We start from the raw sequence: 15,417 nt of genomic DNA on the forward strand, positions 1-15,417 counted from the left end.
AAATATCTAGTTTTAGCTGTGTAATCTTTCATTTGTCGTAATGCCTCCCATATGAATACAGGATAGGCTTTATGATTAAGAACTGCGAAACTATGGCTTTATTGAAGTCTTAATCTGTAATTGTAATTAAATCAGAATGTATTCTGGACATTCTCATAATTTGGCAGATGCTTTACAGAGCAGTACATTATTGAAAAAGTTTCTGTAGTGTGTTGGATCATGTATGATCTCTAATATTTTTGGATTTTAAATTATAATCTCTGCTCAGGGAATTTATATAAAGAATGTCTCACAGGTTGCTTTTTACAGAAGTGCCATTCATCGTTTTGAGTTGAAATTCTTTCTTGCCTTTCAGCCACCTTCTGTAGCTAAGAGTGATGGGCATGCAATTTTGCATTATTTCAGTGGATGGTAGTCTGGAAAATGTGAGAATTCACATTCACAATGTAAAAAGAAGAGGAAAATAGAAACAACTAATTAAGCCAGGTTTTGGTATTTTGTAACTAGAGGAGTTAAACCACCTATAGGAGAAATCTTAGACAAGTTTGGCTGTTGATGTTTTTTTTTTTCCCTAGGCTGATGTTTTCCTAGGCTGATGACCTGGGAAAAATCATGTGAATGAAGAAAAAAAAGACTTACTTTGGTGGGGATCATGACATTTGAGATTGAGCAGGAGTTTTTATTGAAGGTGGATGTTCTGGCAACTTCTAGGCCATAAAACTTCCTCAGCCCAGTGACTTCCCATGCACTAGCTTTGGCTTTGTTTTGAAGTGTGTGTTTATTCTCCAGCAGGGTATAAGGAACATACTAAAAAGTGATCTTACAGGGAAATAATTCTTATTTTCTCATAGCGTACACGGATTTTTCTAAGCCTGGAGCGTTGCTTTCCATTTACCTTTTTTCAGTGAATGTTGTATATTTACCATAGCCTGAGATTTTGCATGGGTCAAAATTTTGGCCAGCTGTTCCATTATTGTTAAGTTATCCATTAGTGTTGATAAGTTGTAAAAATTTGATCTGTACTTATTGGATTACTCTTGAATGCTGCTTTAGTGCTAGTGAAAGGTAATTCATCATTCAAAACGCTAGCTGTAATCCTAACTATTCGTAATTGTTCAAACTCTGCAGAATTTTGTTAAGCTCCTGTGTGTTTTTTTCTCAGTGTCTTTCGTAGTCCTGTAGTGTAAGTGGCCTTAGTATATATAAAGTCTCAAATATACTCCTCTGTGTGCATGACATAACTTATTTGCTAGCTTTGTTAGATGCTAAGTGGTTAGATGATTAGTCGTATAAGTAAAAAAAAAAATTTTTTTATTTTGAAGGCTCGTGAAGAAGAAATGACAGCAAAAGTTAATGAGTTGCAGGCACAGCTAGAAAAATTGCAACAGGAGTACAAGCAAAGGATGGCAGAAGTGGAGCGTCAAAACAGTGAAGTGAGCTGGCATTAACATTTGCTAACTTTCAGTGTGAATTGCTTATATGTCCCTGTTGTTTCCTGTTAATTGCATTTGATTTATGTTCTGGTCTGCACTATGCTGTGCAATTTGTGTTCTGTTAGATGTTAACTTTGAAAGTGCACTTTTTATAATCTGCAGCATTTGATAATATCTTTTTTTAATGGTTTGTTTACACAGTCCAGTTGTGTTTTGAGGGGAGATTGCCTTGCACTTTCTTTTTTTTTAATATTTATTTCACTGGAAGCACTTTAGAAGGAAAGGAAAACAAGCTGGGCCATTTTTAATGTGGTTTTTGAATTGAAATTCCAGTGGACACTGAAATAGTTCCATACCCTGAATCCATAAAGTGTGGACAGACACGTTTATTTCTTAATTGAGAGTAGCGTCAGTACATGCTTTGGTCTTTCTGAGAATATATTTTAGTTGAGTTTTTCTCTGACTGATAAAAATATTGCTAAGAAAAAATACATGAGATGTTGAGTATATGATGAGATCATTAATATAAAACTTATTTAAAAATTTTCCATTTTAATAATAGGCCAATCTCAGTAGGGGGATATAAGGCCTTTAAGTTGACACTGCAAACTCACTGTGTAAACTAGTTCATTTTCTTTAGTTTTGATGGGAGATAATGCAACTCCTAATGTTTGTTCCTTCTCCACTACACTTTACACTTACTTGTAATACATTTTTATTAATTATTCTATGACAAACAAGTTTGATTTTCATAACCGCAATAATTGTATCAGACTGCCTTGTACTCCGTGGCAGAAACTCGAAGGAGTTGCTCCATCTGCGGTGGGTATAAACCGATTGAGAAACCTCCTTGCTGGTAGACAGCCTTATTTTAAATGATATATGTTGTGCTACTTCGAAGGGAAGAAATGATTTCTGTGATAGTCTACGTTCTGTAAATACTTACATACAGTAGAAGCATCAGGTTGAAAGTATTTGCAGAGTAAGAAGGGGATTTTTTGGATAAATGCTAAGGAGTTAGAACTCTAATTCTAGTGGAGTTTAGGCAGCAGCATTTCTTGAGATATCTTGGGAATTCCAACTAAAATCAAATTCAGCAAATGTTTTACAAGCTTTCTTTTGCAGCCTTTTGTTTGAACTGAATGTGAATCTCCTACTTCATGCTCAGAAGTTACTTGCAGTGGCAACTCCAACTCAAAAGGAGTTAATTGGCATATTAGTCAAATTATGCTATTGAATGTATTTTCTCAAGTGTCAAACAGATATTTAGACTGCCTACCACCTGTAACTAAAGGGGCTTTCAGTTCTTATTTTATCAGTATTTCAGGATTGGACTCTGAGACTCCTCTAACTCAGTCCATTCTGGCTGGGGAAGGTAGTTTTATTTTTCTCCCCTTTTCCTTCAGTGCTAGTTCACTTGTCTTTAGCTGAGTGGAAGCAACTTTTTGTTGGCAATTGATTTTTTGTTGTCTAAAGTTTGAATCTTCTGACTCACAGAAGGCTTTCTTGGGAAACCTGTGTTGCTTAGTTGTCATTCTTAAGACAAACTTATATGTATAATGCATCTACTTTTAAAATGATGAATGGCTACACATTTCTATAATATTTGTCTAACTGTGCTAAATAGTTGGCAAATACTATCCTTAAGCATTAGTCTTGGAGTTTCAGAGTACCAGAAATTGTCTTGCTTGATGAGGAAGTAAATGTCTGGTAAGGTGATTAAACACATCAAAAACAGAGATCCATGGGGGAAGTTTTCACTGCAATTCTATTTGCAGAGCGTAAGAAAATCCACGGATTTTATGAGTGTAGCGAGATGGCAATAGCTTTCCTTTTCAGTACATCTCCAGAGAGACTCAGGAAAAATCAGGGGTTGTATGTAACATTCCGTACTCTCTGAGTGAAGCTTTGGGTTAACTTAAAAAAGATATTTTACACATAAATTAATTGATATTGAAATTGATATTGAAATAATTTTATAACCGTGATTTATACTAAAGCATTATTTTCCCTAGAGTCTGAACATTGAAAAAGATGAGAAATTCCAGCTTATAATTGTTTCTGTGCTTGTAAGCATTGCTAATTTTGTAAGATGTGGCGGTCAGGAAGCTGTTAATGTAGTTCAGATAAATCTTCCTATTTCCAAATTCAACTTTAAAAAATAGAGATACAGTGTTATCAATAGTATTAATAGCGTACATTCTTTTTCGTTTTACGCTTTATCCAATGCATGACAGAGTCACTATTTTTAATATCTGCATTTTCATCTTTTTTTTTTCCTTTTTGCTATTCCAGGTAATAATAACAGAACTTCAGGTAAGTTTTTTGCCTTTTTGATTTAGCTCTACAGATACTTCTGTTTCATAGCAGTTTGAAACCAAAAATACTGCCTATAACAGTATTAATTAAAAGGAGAAACATTTTTTTTGAAAAGCTACCTGTGATATATCTACAGCAATTTATTGGTGATTTCCATGTATGGCTGTTCTTTCAGGCACAGCTTGCACAGAAGACAACACTCGTGAATGATTCAAAATTGAAAGAGCAGGAGTTCAAGGAGCAGGTAGGACTGCTGTTTAACAAGACAAAACTATTCTCAAGACATTTGTATTCACAATTTTAAAAGTTTTGTTTTTTTCTGAGTGATTGTGTAACATGTCATCCACACAGGTGCTATGGAAATGAAATGTAAGCAAAATGGCGTGGGATCATGTGGCTTTTAGATGTGGGCCTTTGCACTGTATTCCTCATTCCCATAAACATTTGCATAACGAAAGATGTAAGAGTGTATTTTGTGAGATTATAGTTCTCTTTTTTCTAAACTAAACCTTTTTTGAAGTAAAGTAGGATTTTGATTTTTTTCAAGTGTGTATGTATATTAATGTGTTTGTTTAGGTATATAAATATGTATATATGTATAATATTTGCTATTATGTAACTTGTGTATCTACAAATACATACACACTTGCTCTTAAGTAGAGATAGCTTTTAATGACACAATTTTTTATCTCCTTTTTTAAAAAAAGAAAAGGGAATTTTGCTTTCCAAGAAGATTGCAATGCTCAGCCAAAAGCTAGTGCTAATAATGTTAATGCTAAGGATAATTAATAACATTATGTTTAATTTTAACTGCTTGTGAACATACCTTATCTTTTTGGCTGCTGACTGTTTAGATTCATGTACTGGAAGACCGGCTGAAAAGTTATGAGAAGAACATGTATGTCACAACGGTTGCAACACCATACAGAGGCAAGTACATACTTGTTTCTTCATCAAAGATTAGGCTTTTTTGAAAGTTGTGGTTTGTTTTTTGTTTGTTTGTTTGTTTTTTTGGTGACATCTTCTGTTGTGCCTTGTTTGCTGTAGCAGATCTAGTGCGTGATTTCAGGAAAGCAACTCTTGTTTATGCTTTCCTTTTCAAGCCCTACAAGTGCAAGAGCTCTGTAGCAGAGTTCTTCCTAAGGCTTTGAATGCCCATGGAGTGATGCAGTGTCAACAGAAAAGGGGCAGGGAGAAATAACCTGCTTATCTTGGCTAATTGACTATTAATAAACACTTTTATATTTTGTTCAAATTCTTAAAGATTTTGCAGTTCTTTCTTTTGTAGCATATCTTGGCTTCTACTATCCTGGTGACTAAAATTCTTTTGCAGGAACTTCTGCTCTGACACGCTGATCACAGAAGTATTACTTTTCTTGGTTAACAAGTGCTCTGTTCATACTTGTTAATACTAATCTTCTAAAAAATCACTGTTATACTTACATGACTTCAACCACGTCATTTATATTATTATTTTTAACCTCTCCCCACTATCTACCTCTTTGCTGTCATGTTGCTTATTTTTTTGTACTTTAAAGGCCTAACTTTCCAAGTTGCAATCAGGTTTAGTTTCCTGTGAGTCCATGAGGCTGACCTTGTGTTAAATCATGCATATTTCTCTTTTCTTCCATTTTGTGTTTGGTAAAAGTATACAAAGTTATTACTTTAATCTCCATAGGTAATCCCCCCTGAATTTATCCCACACTGTTACCTGTGTAATACTAGATGATTATAGTCATAGTTTTATATACCACTATCTCTCATTGACTGTTTTATCTGTACATTTTTCTGGGGGGAGTTTGTATCTTTTGCATCTATTATCTTAAGCTCAGTTTATAAAAGAGCTGAAGTTTTTGTATTACCGTATGTACTATGGTTGCTCAGGTTCCTTGACAACCCTGTAGCCACAGATGAAAAAAAATTTGGAGAAAGTATTAACACTGGAAAATAAATTTCATTTGTCATTCATCTGCCTTCTCTTGTTTTTGGCTTTTCTCTTGGCTTTTGCTCTTCCACCCTTTTACATTAAGGCATTTTACAGACAAATAAAAAATACAGAAGTTGAGACCAGTCAAGACTATGTAGATTTGTTTGATTCAGTTCATTGTTTTTTGTATTTACTACGAGATTTAAAGTTAAATATAAAAATGCAATTTCTAGACTGAGATGCCCTGGCACAAAATTGGGAATAGTTCATAGTCAAGGAAAATAGCAACATCTAAGCAAGTATGTTCTAAGTGTATTTGTTGTGTACAAATAAGAAAAGATCTAAGAATTTTCATTTAACAAATATAAAATAAGATATTGTAAATAGTTTCTACATAAATGTGCTGATTTGTTACATGCTCAGCTGCAGTGAATTGCTCTCAGTAAGTTTTAAGCATCAGCATAATTATGCAAGCCACTACAGTGCTGCTTAGTTGCTTACATTTTATTCCAGTCACTTTCTGGCTAAGAGTAACTTTGATTCATATGAATGACTCAGTATAAATATACTCTCATTTTTGTTGGCACAGATGGAAACCTTTGCCATACTGATGTTTCCCTCTTTGGAGAGCCTACTGAGTTTGAATACTTGAGGAAAGTGCTGTTTGAATATATGATGGGCCGTGAGACAAAGGTATGGGAAGTTACACACAGCGCCGTGTGGTTGGGGTTAGAATAAAATGTAGCTCCCTCGCTGCATAGATTTGAAGCACCGTTTCTTGTGATTCATTACGCACTGCCTACTGCTGTCACAAGTTTTCAGTTTTTGTTCACAGAGGCATGGTCCTCACCTTAAAATCTTGGTGTCTGTGTTGAGGTTAAGTGCTGGGGGAAAGAACAAGGAGACTGGGGAGGGGGTATTGCATCTCTCACCAACATGCCTGCTGAGACAAAAACTGTTTATTAGCTCTGAACGTGCTAAAATATCTCTTGAATTTTCTTTTTAAAAGATGCTTTATAGGCTCACAAATCTGCATACCTTCTCTAGATGGTATTAATTTACTCTTTATTACTTTATTCTTAAACGCAGTGAAAACCTGCACATTAAGCTTCTTGTTGTGTGCTGACAAGCTTGTGAAATCATTCCCGAGTTGGAATTTTACTAGCTTGTAGCCGTACTGATGCTTGGAGATTGACCAGGTTTAAAAGTGGTATGTCATAGCACAAACATTTTTCTTGGATGATAAATGCTGTGTGCATTAATATATATATTTCCTCCTTGGAGTTCTTCCATTCTTTGTTGTACCACTTTCAACCAGAACTACTATTAAGCAGAGAGGCTTTTTGCAGGGTTAGGTCTGTTTTCATTGTTCTCTGTACAGGATAAAATTTGGTCTAAAGTTTGTGTCCCTATTGAATTCCTTTTTCTTTTGTCTGTTATCCTTTTCGTTTTTTAACAAATAACAAACAGCAAACTTCCTTGAATATTATTTTCACATGTCAGTGTGAAAATAAACTTGATTTTAGGTCAGGCTCTTCTATCTTTTACTGAGTTGCTTGATGAAAAAATATATGTATTTTCTCTAGAGAATACATGGTATTTAACAGAAGATTCCATTTCAAAATTTCCTGCACATTGACTGCTAAAAGCACATGAATACTTGAAATAAAAAAAGGACCAAAGATAGGCATTAATTCCTACAATACCTTGAATAGGCATGTTTTTAATAGAAGGGAGCATTTTTAATTCAAGTAAACAACGAGAAAAAAAGGTGTTTAAACATGTCCCATTGAAAGAATTGGAGTGTAAAGTATCTCTTTTATTTGGAATTGTTTTTTTATATAGATAGATACAGATATATGTTTACACACATACACAGACACACATATATATGTGTACCCACATACTTTAATTACTAAATTTGTTATGATAGAATAGATTATTAGAGGATTAAGCTAAACCTTTTGCCTCTATTATACATACACTCTTAAATTCCACAGTCCATAGAAACCTCTTTTAGGACTGTGCATCTGTGAAGAGGATTGTGTAATTCAACTTAAAAATATTTCTAATGACCAGAAAAACTTGGAAAATTTCAAATAATTTCTGATGATAAATTCCAAAATGCACATTTTCAGGAAATAAGGTTTTAGCCTCTGTTTAAATTGGCATTTCTGCATGCTTGCAGAGTGTGTACTTTCTCCTTAACTTTTGCATACCATTGTCCTGTAGGAAATTGTTGAGAGAAGGCTTTCTTGGTAGTTGTCTTCTAAGAAGTCTGAGTAGGTTCCAAGTTCATTGCTAATTTCTCTTGCCAAAATCCTCAACACAGCTATCCGGGACTAAATGATTCAAGAGCAAAGTGTGCAGTTAGTTTGCAGCATTGAACACATTCCCTTTTGCATCCGCACTAGAGGGACTGCAGTGGAAGGACTTCTTAATTATGGAACTATTAACATACTAAATTTAAAAATATGCCTTTTAATAGAGAAGATTCAACGTGAGTTGGTTTATTTTCTTTTACTTTTAGCTGTGGAGGTTCTTGTCCTGAAGCTGCTTTGTTAGTAAGGTTTCCCCTCTGCACTCCATATGTGAGACTGGCAATAAGCAGTAGACACTGGGCACAGCAATCTTATCTCAGGCACATTCCTTGGGAACAGCAGTTGTGCTTTTGTAGCACACCCCTTCTGCTGCACTACAGCTCTTGTTTTGACCTTTCTTCTTCAATCACCTGACTACTGTTTTGTGACTTTCATAACTCTTTCCACTCATCTGTTCTTAAAATTGTCTATTTCGGACTGATGTGTAACAACAAAGTTTTAAACTTCTGGCATCTTCCATTTGAGGATGTCCATATGTATTCCTGTGGGTTACTGTGTACCTGCTAAAAATCTTTTCACAACTGAAGTTCCACCTGTGGCATTTGGATTGCTTTCTCAGTGTTTGAATTCTTTGCATTTCTTTACACAATATTTGGATGTGAACATAGTTGAGCACAGAAGGACTCTTACAGGTTGTGCGTATCTGAAATGTGTTTTTTAGAAAGGCGCCGTTAAGACTGAATGTTAACAGCAGTACTGTCTTATTAAAGAACATTTAAATGTTTGAGCTTAGCTACCACAGAGCTTACATCATTCTACAGTAGCTGCAGTTTGTGATGATGTGAGATGAAGGCTCTCTATGGTTTCCATATAACTCACGTAACATACCTATCATGTAAACAGGATGTGAAACTAATGGAAATCTGTTACTCCTTTCGCTGTGGTTACCATTGACATTGCTAAAATAGTATGCAGTATTCTCAAGTGCATTCTAGAGTATTGAAAGTCTTTTCGTGCATGCAATATTGCTTAGAGATAACCTGTTTTTCTTTAGACGATGGCCAAGGTTATAACGACGGTACTGAAATTCCCAGCTGATCAGACCCAGAAGATACTAGAACGAGAAGATGCTCGGCCACTGGTACGTTGTATAAGCAATCTTAGTTTATGCAAAAGATCAGGTTGCGATAACAAGAAATTGGAAACTTTCTTTAAGTCTCTCTCTCCCCATTTTCTCCTACAAGGAAACTCCTTTTCTCCCTCCTTCCCTCTTCTTCAAGGGAATATCAAATTCCTGCAGTAGTCTTGAGTTTATAGTAAAAATTAGAGGAAAAAAGCAAATTCTTAGCTTTTTCTTATCATTGGTTAAGTTATGTGTGTGGTAGCTATAGGTACAACAGAAAAAAAGCAATCGCAGATATCGCTACCATTCTGCAGCTAAATTTTCTAATCAGAAGTGTCATCTGACATGAAATTCTTGCTTTTAAGTTCAGAAGTTTTTGTAGAGAGATACCATTTTTTCCTAAAACGCATGTCAGGAGAGGTTTTTCGGATCTAGGGGAAAAAAATCGGGGAAAAAAAAAAAAGAACAAGAGCCATTTTGTTTGCTGATTAGTTATTTTCCCTGGGATATATGCAGCTGAAATGGGATGGATAGCAACTATCTTGACAAGTTTATTATTTTTAAAGGCCTTCTTATTTTTTGTAGAGAAAAACCTTAAAAATATGTCAGGTTCACTCTGGGCAAGAACAAATCAAAAATAAGTAGCACTCCACAGAAAACCTTTTTCCAATATCACCTTGCCCACTTGTGGGGAGTGATGAAGATGAGTCTGCACAGATATATGCACGACAGGGTAGAATTGATGGAACACAGAAAAGAAAAAGATATTTTAATTGACCTTAAATCATTAAAGGTTGCCCAGCTCTCCCACATTTTGTGAAGGATAAAATGGAACTGTGCTAGCATCATTACCGCTGCTTTGCAGTGTAGTAAATTTTATTTATTTATTTATTTTTATCATTCTCACCAATTTAAAAAGCTTTCCTTCAGGTGCTTGGTATTTACAAGGAAGATGAATTGGAGTTTGAGAAGCAAACCACAAAGAAAGATACATGAGCATAAGTACTCCTAGTATTACTGTTAGTATTTTATCAGTAGTCTACGCATTTTTTATTAAGGTAATAACTGCAGCAGCTTTCTATTCTTTATATCTGAAACCAGCATTACAGTCCATCTTTTTATGGACCAGCTTAGCAAAATTAGTAATTAAAGTGAGAAGGGTTTTAATCTATTTATCGCAATGGCCTTTTGGATATTTTTGTCTCTTTCAGAAACAATACAAAGGAAAATTTTAAGCGTTTTTACACCTCAGTTGAAGTAGTTATATTAAAGTACTGTTGCTCCCTTAAAACAAATCTAAAAACATTATACTGTTTCATCTGCTTCAAATATCAAACATAAGGAAAGTGCCTGACATTTCAACACTTTCCTACGCACTTGGTATGTAGGTTTGAAGTGTTTTGCAATCTTAAATGTTTAATTTTAAAATTATACATATAAATAATGTCATAAATGTTATTAATAGTGTAACTTCAGGAAATGCCATGTCACTGCATCCCAAACATGATTTTTTTTCTTTCTCTCTCAGTTGCTTAAACTGAGCATTTCCTTCTGCATAAAAGCGAGATTAGAGAGACAGACCTTATTTTGCAATCCCTTTAGCTTTTTGATATCTGAAACCTGGTCTTCCCAAAACAGATATTCACAGTCTCTGCTACTAAAGAAAATTTTACCTTGCAATCACTCAACCAAGTTTTGGGATTTGATTCTGGAGATAACATACAGTGAAAATATTTTGCTGGCTGCAGGTGCTGGAATGGTTGAGAATATAATAATTCAGAGAGCTTTGTGTCCTGCTCCAGAACTTCTTGGGTTTCACCTAACAGTCTTTCCTTGGCTCCCATTGAGCCTAACAATTTTTCTGCTTTCCAAAATCATGTAAGAAGTGAAATTGGATATATAATAGAAAGTCAAATGTTAGGACATGTTATGCAAATTACTGTTGGAGGCTACAGTCGTTTATTTCTTCCCTTTCAACATTGCTCAGTTTGTTTATTGAAACATAAATCGGTATTTCTGGTTAGACTTTTTAAATTCTGTTTCAGTGACTAAAAAGAGTCTATGTGGGCGTCTTTATAAACATATTACTCTGTCAAGTGCTATTTTTTTTTCACTGACATTTATTAACATGCTCATAATGTTCTTTCCCACTTAACAATTGCAAATGATGTTGGTATTTGAAAATACGCAACATTTAGATCTCGGGAGCAATAAAGTGCCTAGCTGCAAATAAATTGCTTTTTTAACGTAAATGTTTCTGCACGTTAGTCTGCTGCCAAGACATCTATATCTGATTTTAGTAAGTGAATTGTCAATGTAGTTTGCTACTGAAAAAGGATAGAAGTGCCTACTGCTAATAATGGGTATTTGCCAGTAATTATTTACTCTTTAGTAACTGGGTCTTTGTTTTTTTAGCAGTGTGCATATGTTTAGGAGGTTGCCACTGAAAACTTTTAACAAAGCCCTAGGGCAACAAGCATAAGCCGCCTCACTGTATCTCCTCTAACCGATTTTTAGTGTGTAAGTGTGTAGTTAATGTGATCTGACTGCAGCAATCTCATCTGTTAGCAGTAGATGTCCACAGAGTTCTTATTTAAACTATTAACAAAGTAGTGCAATAAGCTGTTTTCTTCCTGGCTTTGTAGTTTGCCTCACCTCGCAGTGGTATCTTCTGAATATGCCATCAGTCTGTGCTTAGTTAGCATGTGGGTGAGTGAAGCCTAATACATCCTTGTTTCATTTGAAGATCAAACCTGTAGCATGAGTTTAATCATTCTTCTGTGTTTTTTTTTCCATGCCTTACTGTGTTTGTTAACTTTCAAATTATTTTTGTTCCGTGTGATGAACACTCTTCAACTCTTAATCATGAACTGCTTTATGAAGCTAAGTTTGAAAATGTTGATTCCAAATCCGTCTTTTTGAGATGCAAGTGTAATTTGAAATATTCTTTGAGGGCAACAGAAATCTTAGTTGTAGAAAAAGCAAGCAAAATCAAATTATAAGTCACAAAAATGCACTATTAATGTTTATCGTAATTGACCTCGCTTTCTTCTGTTTCCATCTCCCTCCTTCCCTCCCTCCAGTGGGAGAAAACAATTTGGGGAGTTTTGTGCTTTCAATTTATTGCGTCACCTGGAGGGAGCTGTTAAGATATTTTCATTATGAGTCTGCAGCTGTAGTGTTACAGACAAAAAATAACTGATTTGACCTAAAGATAAAGGTTGCGTCAGGCCAGTCGAGCTAAACAAGCAATGCAAAAGCAGTAAGAGTTGAGAAAGGAGCAGGATATTGAAGTATGCAGGTAAAACTTCCTGCGTTGCCTCATCTCGAAGGCTTTATGGTTGGACTTGATCTTAAAGGCCTTTTCCGACCATAATGATTCTATGTGACTCTCAGCTGAGTGGTGCTAGTGATGTATTTAATAAGCCCTTCAGACCAGTTCTGTAGGGTTGACTCAGCCCAATTTCCCTCTTCCTCCTTTGCAACTGAGGAGCTTTGCCGAGTAGCCGGCAGTTGGCTCACTGGCTCCCGGCATGTCCTGGGCCTGCCCCACCTCAGCAGCAGCGCAGGTTAAACCGGGCTGCCTCCCGCACCCGTTACCATGAGGCAGCCGTGGGTTAAACCCGGGCTGCCTCCCGCACCCGTTACCATGAGGCAGCCGCGGGTTAAACCGGACTGTCTCCAGCACCCGTTACCATGAGGCAGCCGCGGGTTAAACCGGACTGTCTCCAGCACCCGTTACCGTGAGGCAGCCGCGGGTTAAAGCCGGGCTGCCTCCCGCACCCGTTACCATGAGGCAGCCACGGGTTAAACCGGGCTGCCTCCCGCACCCGTTACCGTGAGGCAGCCGTGGGTTAAAGCCGGGCTGCCTCCCGCACCCGTTACCATGAGGCAGCCACGGGTTAAAGCCGGGCTGCCTCCCGCACCCGTTACCATGAGGCAGCCGCGGGTTAAACCGGGCTGTCTCCAGTAGCCGTTACCATGAGGCGGCCGCGGGTTAAACCGGGCTGCCTCCCGCACCCGTTACCATGAGGCGGCCGTGGGTTAAACCGGGCTGTCTCCAGTAGCCGTTACCATGAGGCGGCCGCGGGTTAAACCGGGCTGTCTCCAGCACCCGTTACCATGAGGCAGCCGCGGGTTAAAGCCGGGCTGCCTCCCGCACCCGTTATCATGAGGCAGCCTCGGGTTAAACCGGGCTGCCTCCCGCACCCGTTACCATGAGGCGGCCGCGGGTTAAAGCCGGGCTGCCTCCCGCACCCGTTACCATGAGGCAGCCTCGGGTTAAACCGGGCTGCCTCCCGCACCCGTTACCATGAGGCGGCCGCGGGTTAAAGCCGGGCTGTCTCCAGCACCCGTTACCATGAGGCAGCCTCGGGTTAAACCGGGCTGCCGCCCGCACCCGTTACCATGAGGCAGCCGACACGCAACCTCCGCTCCTGCAGCCATGTGAATAGAGCCCTCAATACCAAATATGCTTACGTCAAAGGAGTGAAGAAAATACCTGTTCGTTTCAGCTAACGTGCAGGATTCCTCCTTTTGTTTTGTGATCTTTTAAACATTTCTTTTTGAATACAACGGCAAATTAACTTTATTGTACTTAAAGTGCAGTGATGCTTGGACTCTTAGCCCCTAGCCATGATCACTTCTTAACAAAATGGAAGTGTTTTTCTAGCACTTTGTTGAGAATAAATGAATTGATAATATTGAGAGGACAAGGGTATTTATGCCATTATTGCAGAAAGAATATTTGGAATTCTAGTTTTTGTAATATTGTCTGTAAGGCTGACATAAAAAGTTCATATATTCTCAGCCCTTTTTGAAGAATGTCATAGAAGGACTTGATTTTTGACCTTGCTGTCAGCAATTGCCTGTAACAGCTTCATAACTTAAGCTACTATGTAAGGAAACTGTTCAGATCTCATTACTAGTTTGTGGATTTGTTGACCATCACAAATATTCTTGAGATTTATGTCAGTGGATAGACAACAAATGGAAGATTAGTCCATTTCTATTAATTTCTAAGGTATAGACCTGTTAAATATTTCTAAGGTGTAGACCTTAGAAATTAAGGTGATGCTAGCTTCACTGTTTTGTAATTGGTTATGCTTCTTTTTTCTTTTTTAATCCCTGTTCCTTAACTGTTTTTAAAATACTGGAATGGAATTAATTGCTCAAAATCAATGAATAATTTGTTAATTTGACTTACCTGAAATTCCTCCATGCCCTGTTGCTACCAGTAAACAAATATATTTAACTATTTAAATATTGTGCGTTTATAAGTTACTCTCTTCACAGCATAACCTTCACTCATTTGCTTTATCGTTTTATTCTTCTAGTCCTGGCTACGACCATCTTGAAGAACTAGTGATGATAATGTCTTATGACAGTGCTGCTTAGAAGTATGTCCCTATCTCTGTTGTTGTTCCTTGAGAATGGGCAAGAAGAAAAGCTATTATTCGAGGTCACAAATGCAGCAGCAAGAACCAAATCTCAGCACCACCTTTGGACCGTGAATATAGTTAAAAATTGCCTTGACAAGAAACGCTAATCAGGGGTTATCTGGTGACGAGCCTTTTTCCTCTTCTCTTGAATATTGTCTTCTATTTTGTGTTAAAGGTTATTTTTTTAAAGGAGAGAAAAGACTTCATCCTAGGGAGGAATTGCCCACTACTGTGTCTCTGTACAAGTTTCACTGGGTGTTTTTAAAGAGTTGGATTAAATGGTTTGTCTCTTCTATTTATTTTTTTATTTTTGAATGAATTGTGCAATACATTTTGGATGGGTAGCAGTTGGGGTGATTTTCCTGATGAACTAGACACTCTTGTTTGACTACTCTTTCCCAATTTGATCTTCTGATTGTTTGCTAGAGGTCACTTCTAAATGCTTTTGCCTACAATAAATCCAAATTGCAGTACCTCATTTGTTTACTCTTAGCTTTTGTACTTATATTTTCTGGAGAAAAAGAATACATTACTGTAAATTGTAAATAGTTAATACATACCTGTATCATATGCTGATCTGTGACTGTTGACAGCACTAATCTGACAGAAGCTGAGATAAAATAAAGTTTATTTACTGTATAATTTTGGAACATTTCGTGGAATGATTTTTCTTTTTCAGTGATCACCAGTTTTGCTCTTACTTTTGGGCAAGACAACCCTCTCTGAGACGTTCCCTGCTTTGAAAAGCCTGATACATGAATAGTTACTCATGTACATTGGGCAAAACTCAGATTTGCACACACTGTGTGCCACGTATGGTGAACTAAACTGACATGAGAATGTGGCAGGTGAA

At 37.0% G+C, this 15,417-nt stretch overlaps 1 protein-coding gene across 1 annotated transcript in view; it reads left to right on the forward strand.

Moving 5' to 3' along the window:
* Positions 1–15,206, forward strand: part of GOLGA4 (golgin A4) — a 56,458-nt gene extending 41,252 nt beyond the window's left edge. The window contains exons 19-26 of the mRNA XM_088521364.1: positions 1,323–1,433; positions 3,729–3,749; positions 3,928–3,996; positions 4,607–4,682; positions 6,269–6,372; positions 9,055–9,141; positions 11,769–11,832; positions 14,460–15,206. Of these exons, the coding sequence (XP_088377490.1) occupies positions 1,323–1,433; positions 3,729–3,749; positions 3,928–3,996; positions 4,607–4,682; positions 6,269–6,372; positions 9,055–9,141; positions 11,769–11,798 (498 nt within the window). The 3' untranslated portion in view covers positions 11,799–11,832; positions 14,460–15,206. The remainder of the gene's footprint in view (positions 1–1,322; positions 1,434–3,728; positions 3,750–3,927; positions 3,997–4,606; positions 4,683–6,268; positions 6,373–9,054; positions 9,142–11,768; positions 11,833–14,459) is intronic.
* Positions 15,207–15,417: the final 211 nt, after the last annotated feature.

Source organism: Tinamus guttatus, unplaced genomic scaffold (assembly GCF_059628265.1).
Source record: "Tinamus guttatus ecotype Peru unplaced genomic scaffold, ASM5962826v1 Tinamus_guttatus_pri_ptg000119l, whole genome shotgun sequence".
Lineage (NCBI taxonomy): Eukaryota > Metazoa > Chordata > Aves > Tinamiformes > Tinamidae > Tinamus > Tinamus guttatus.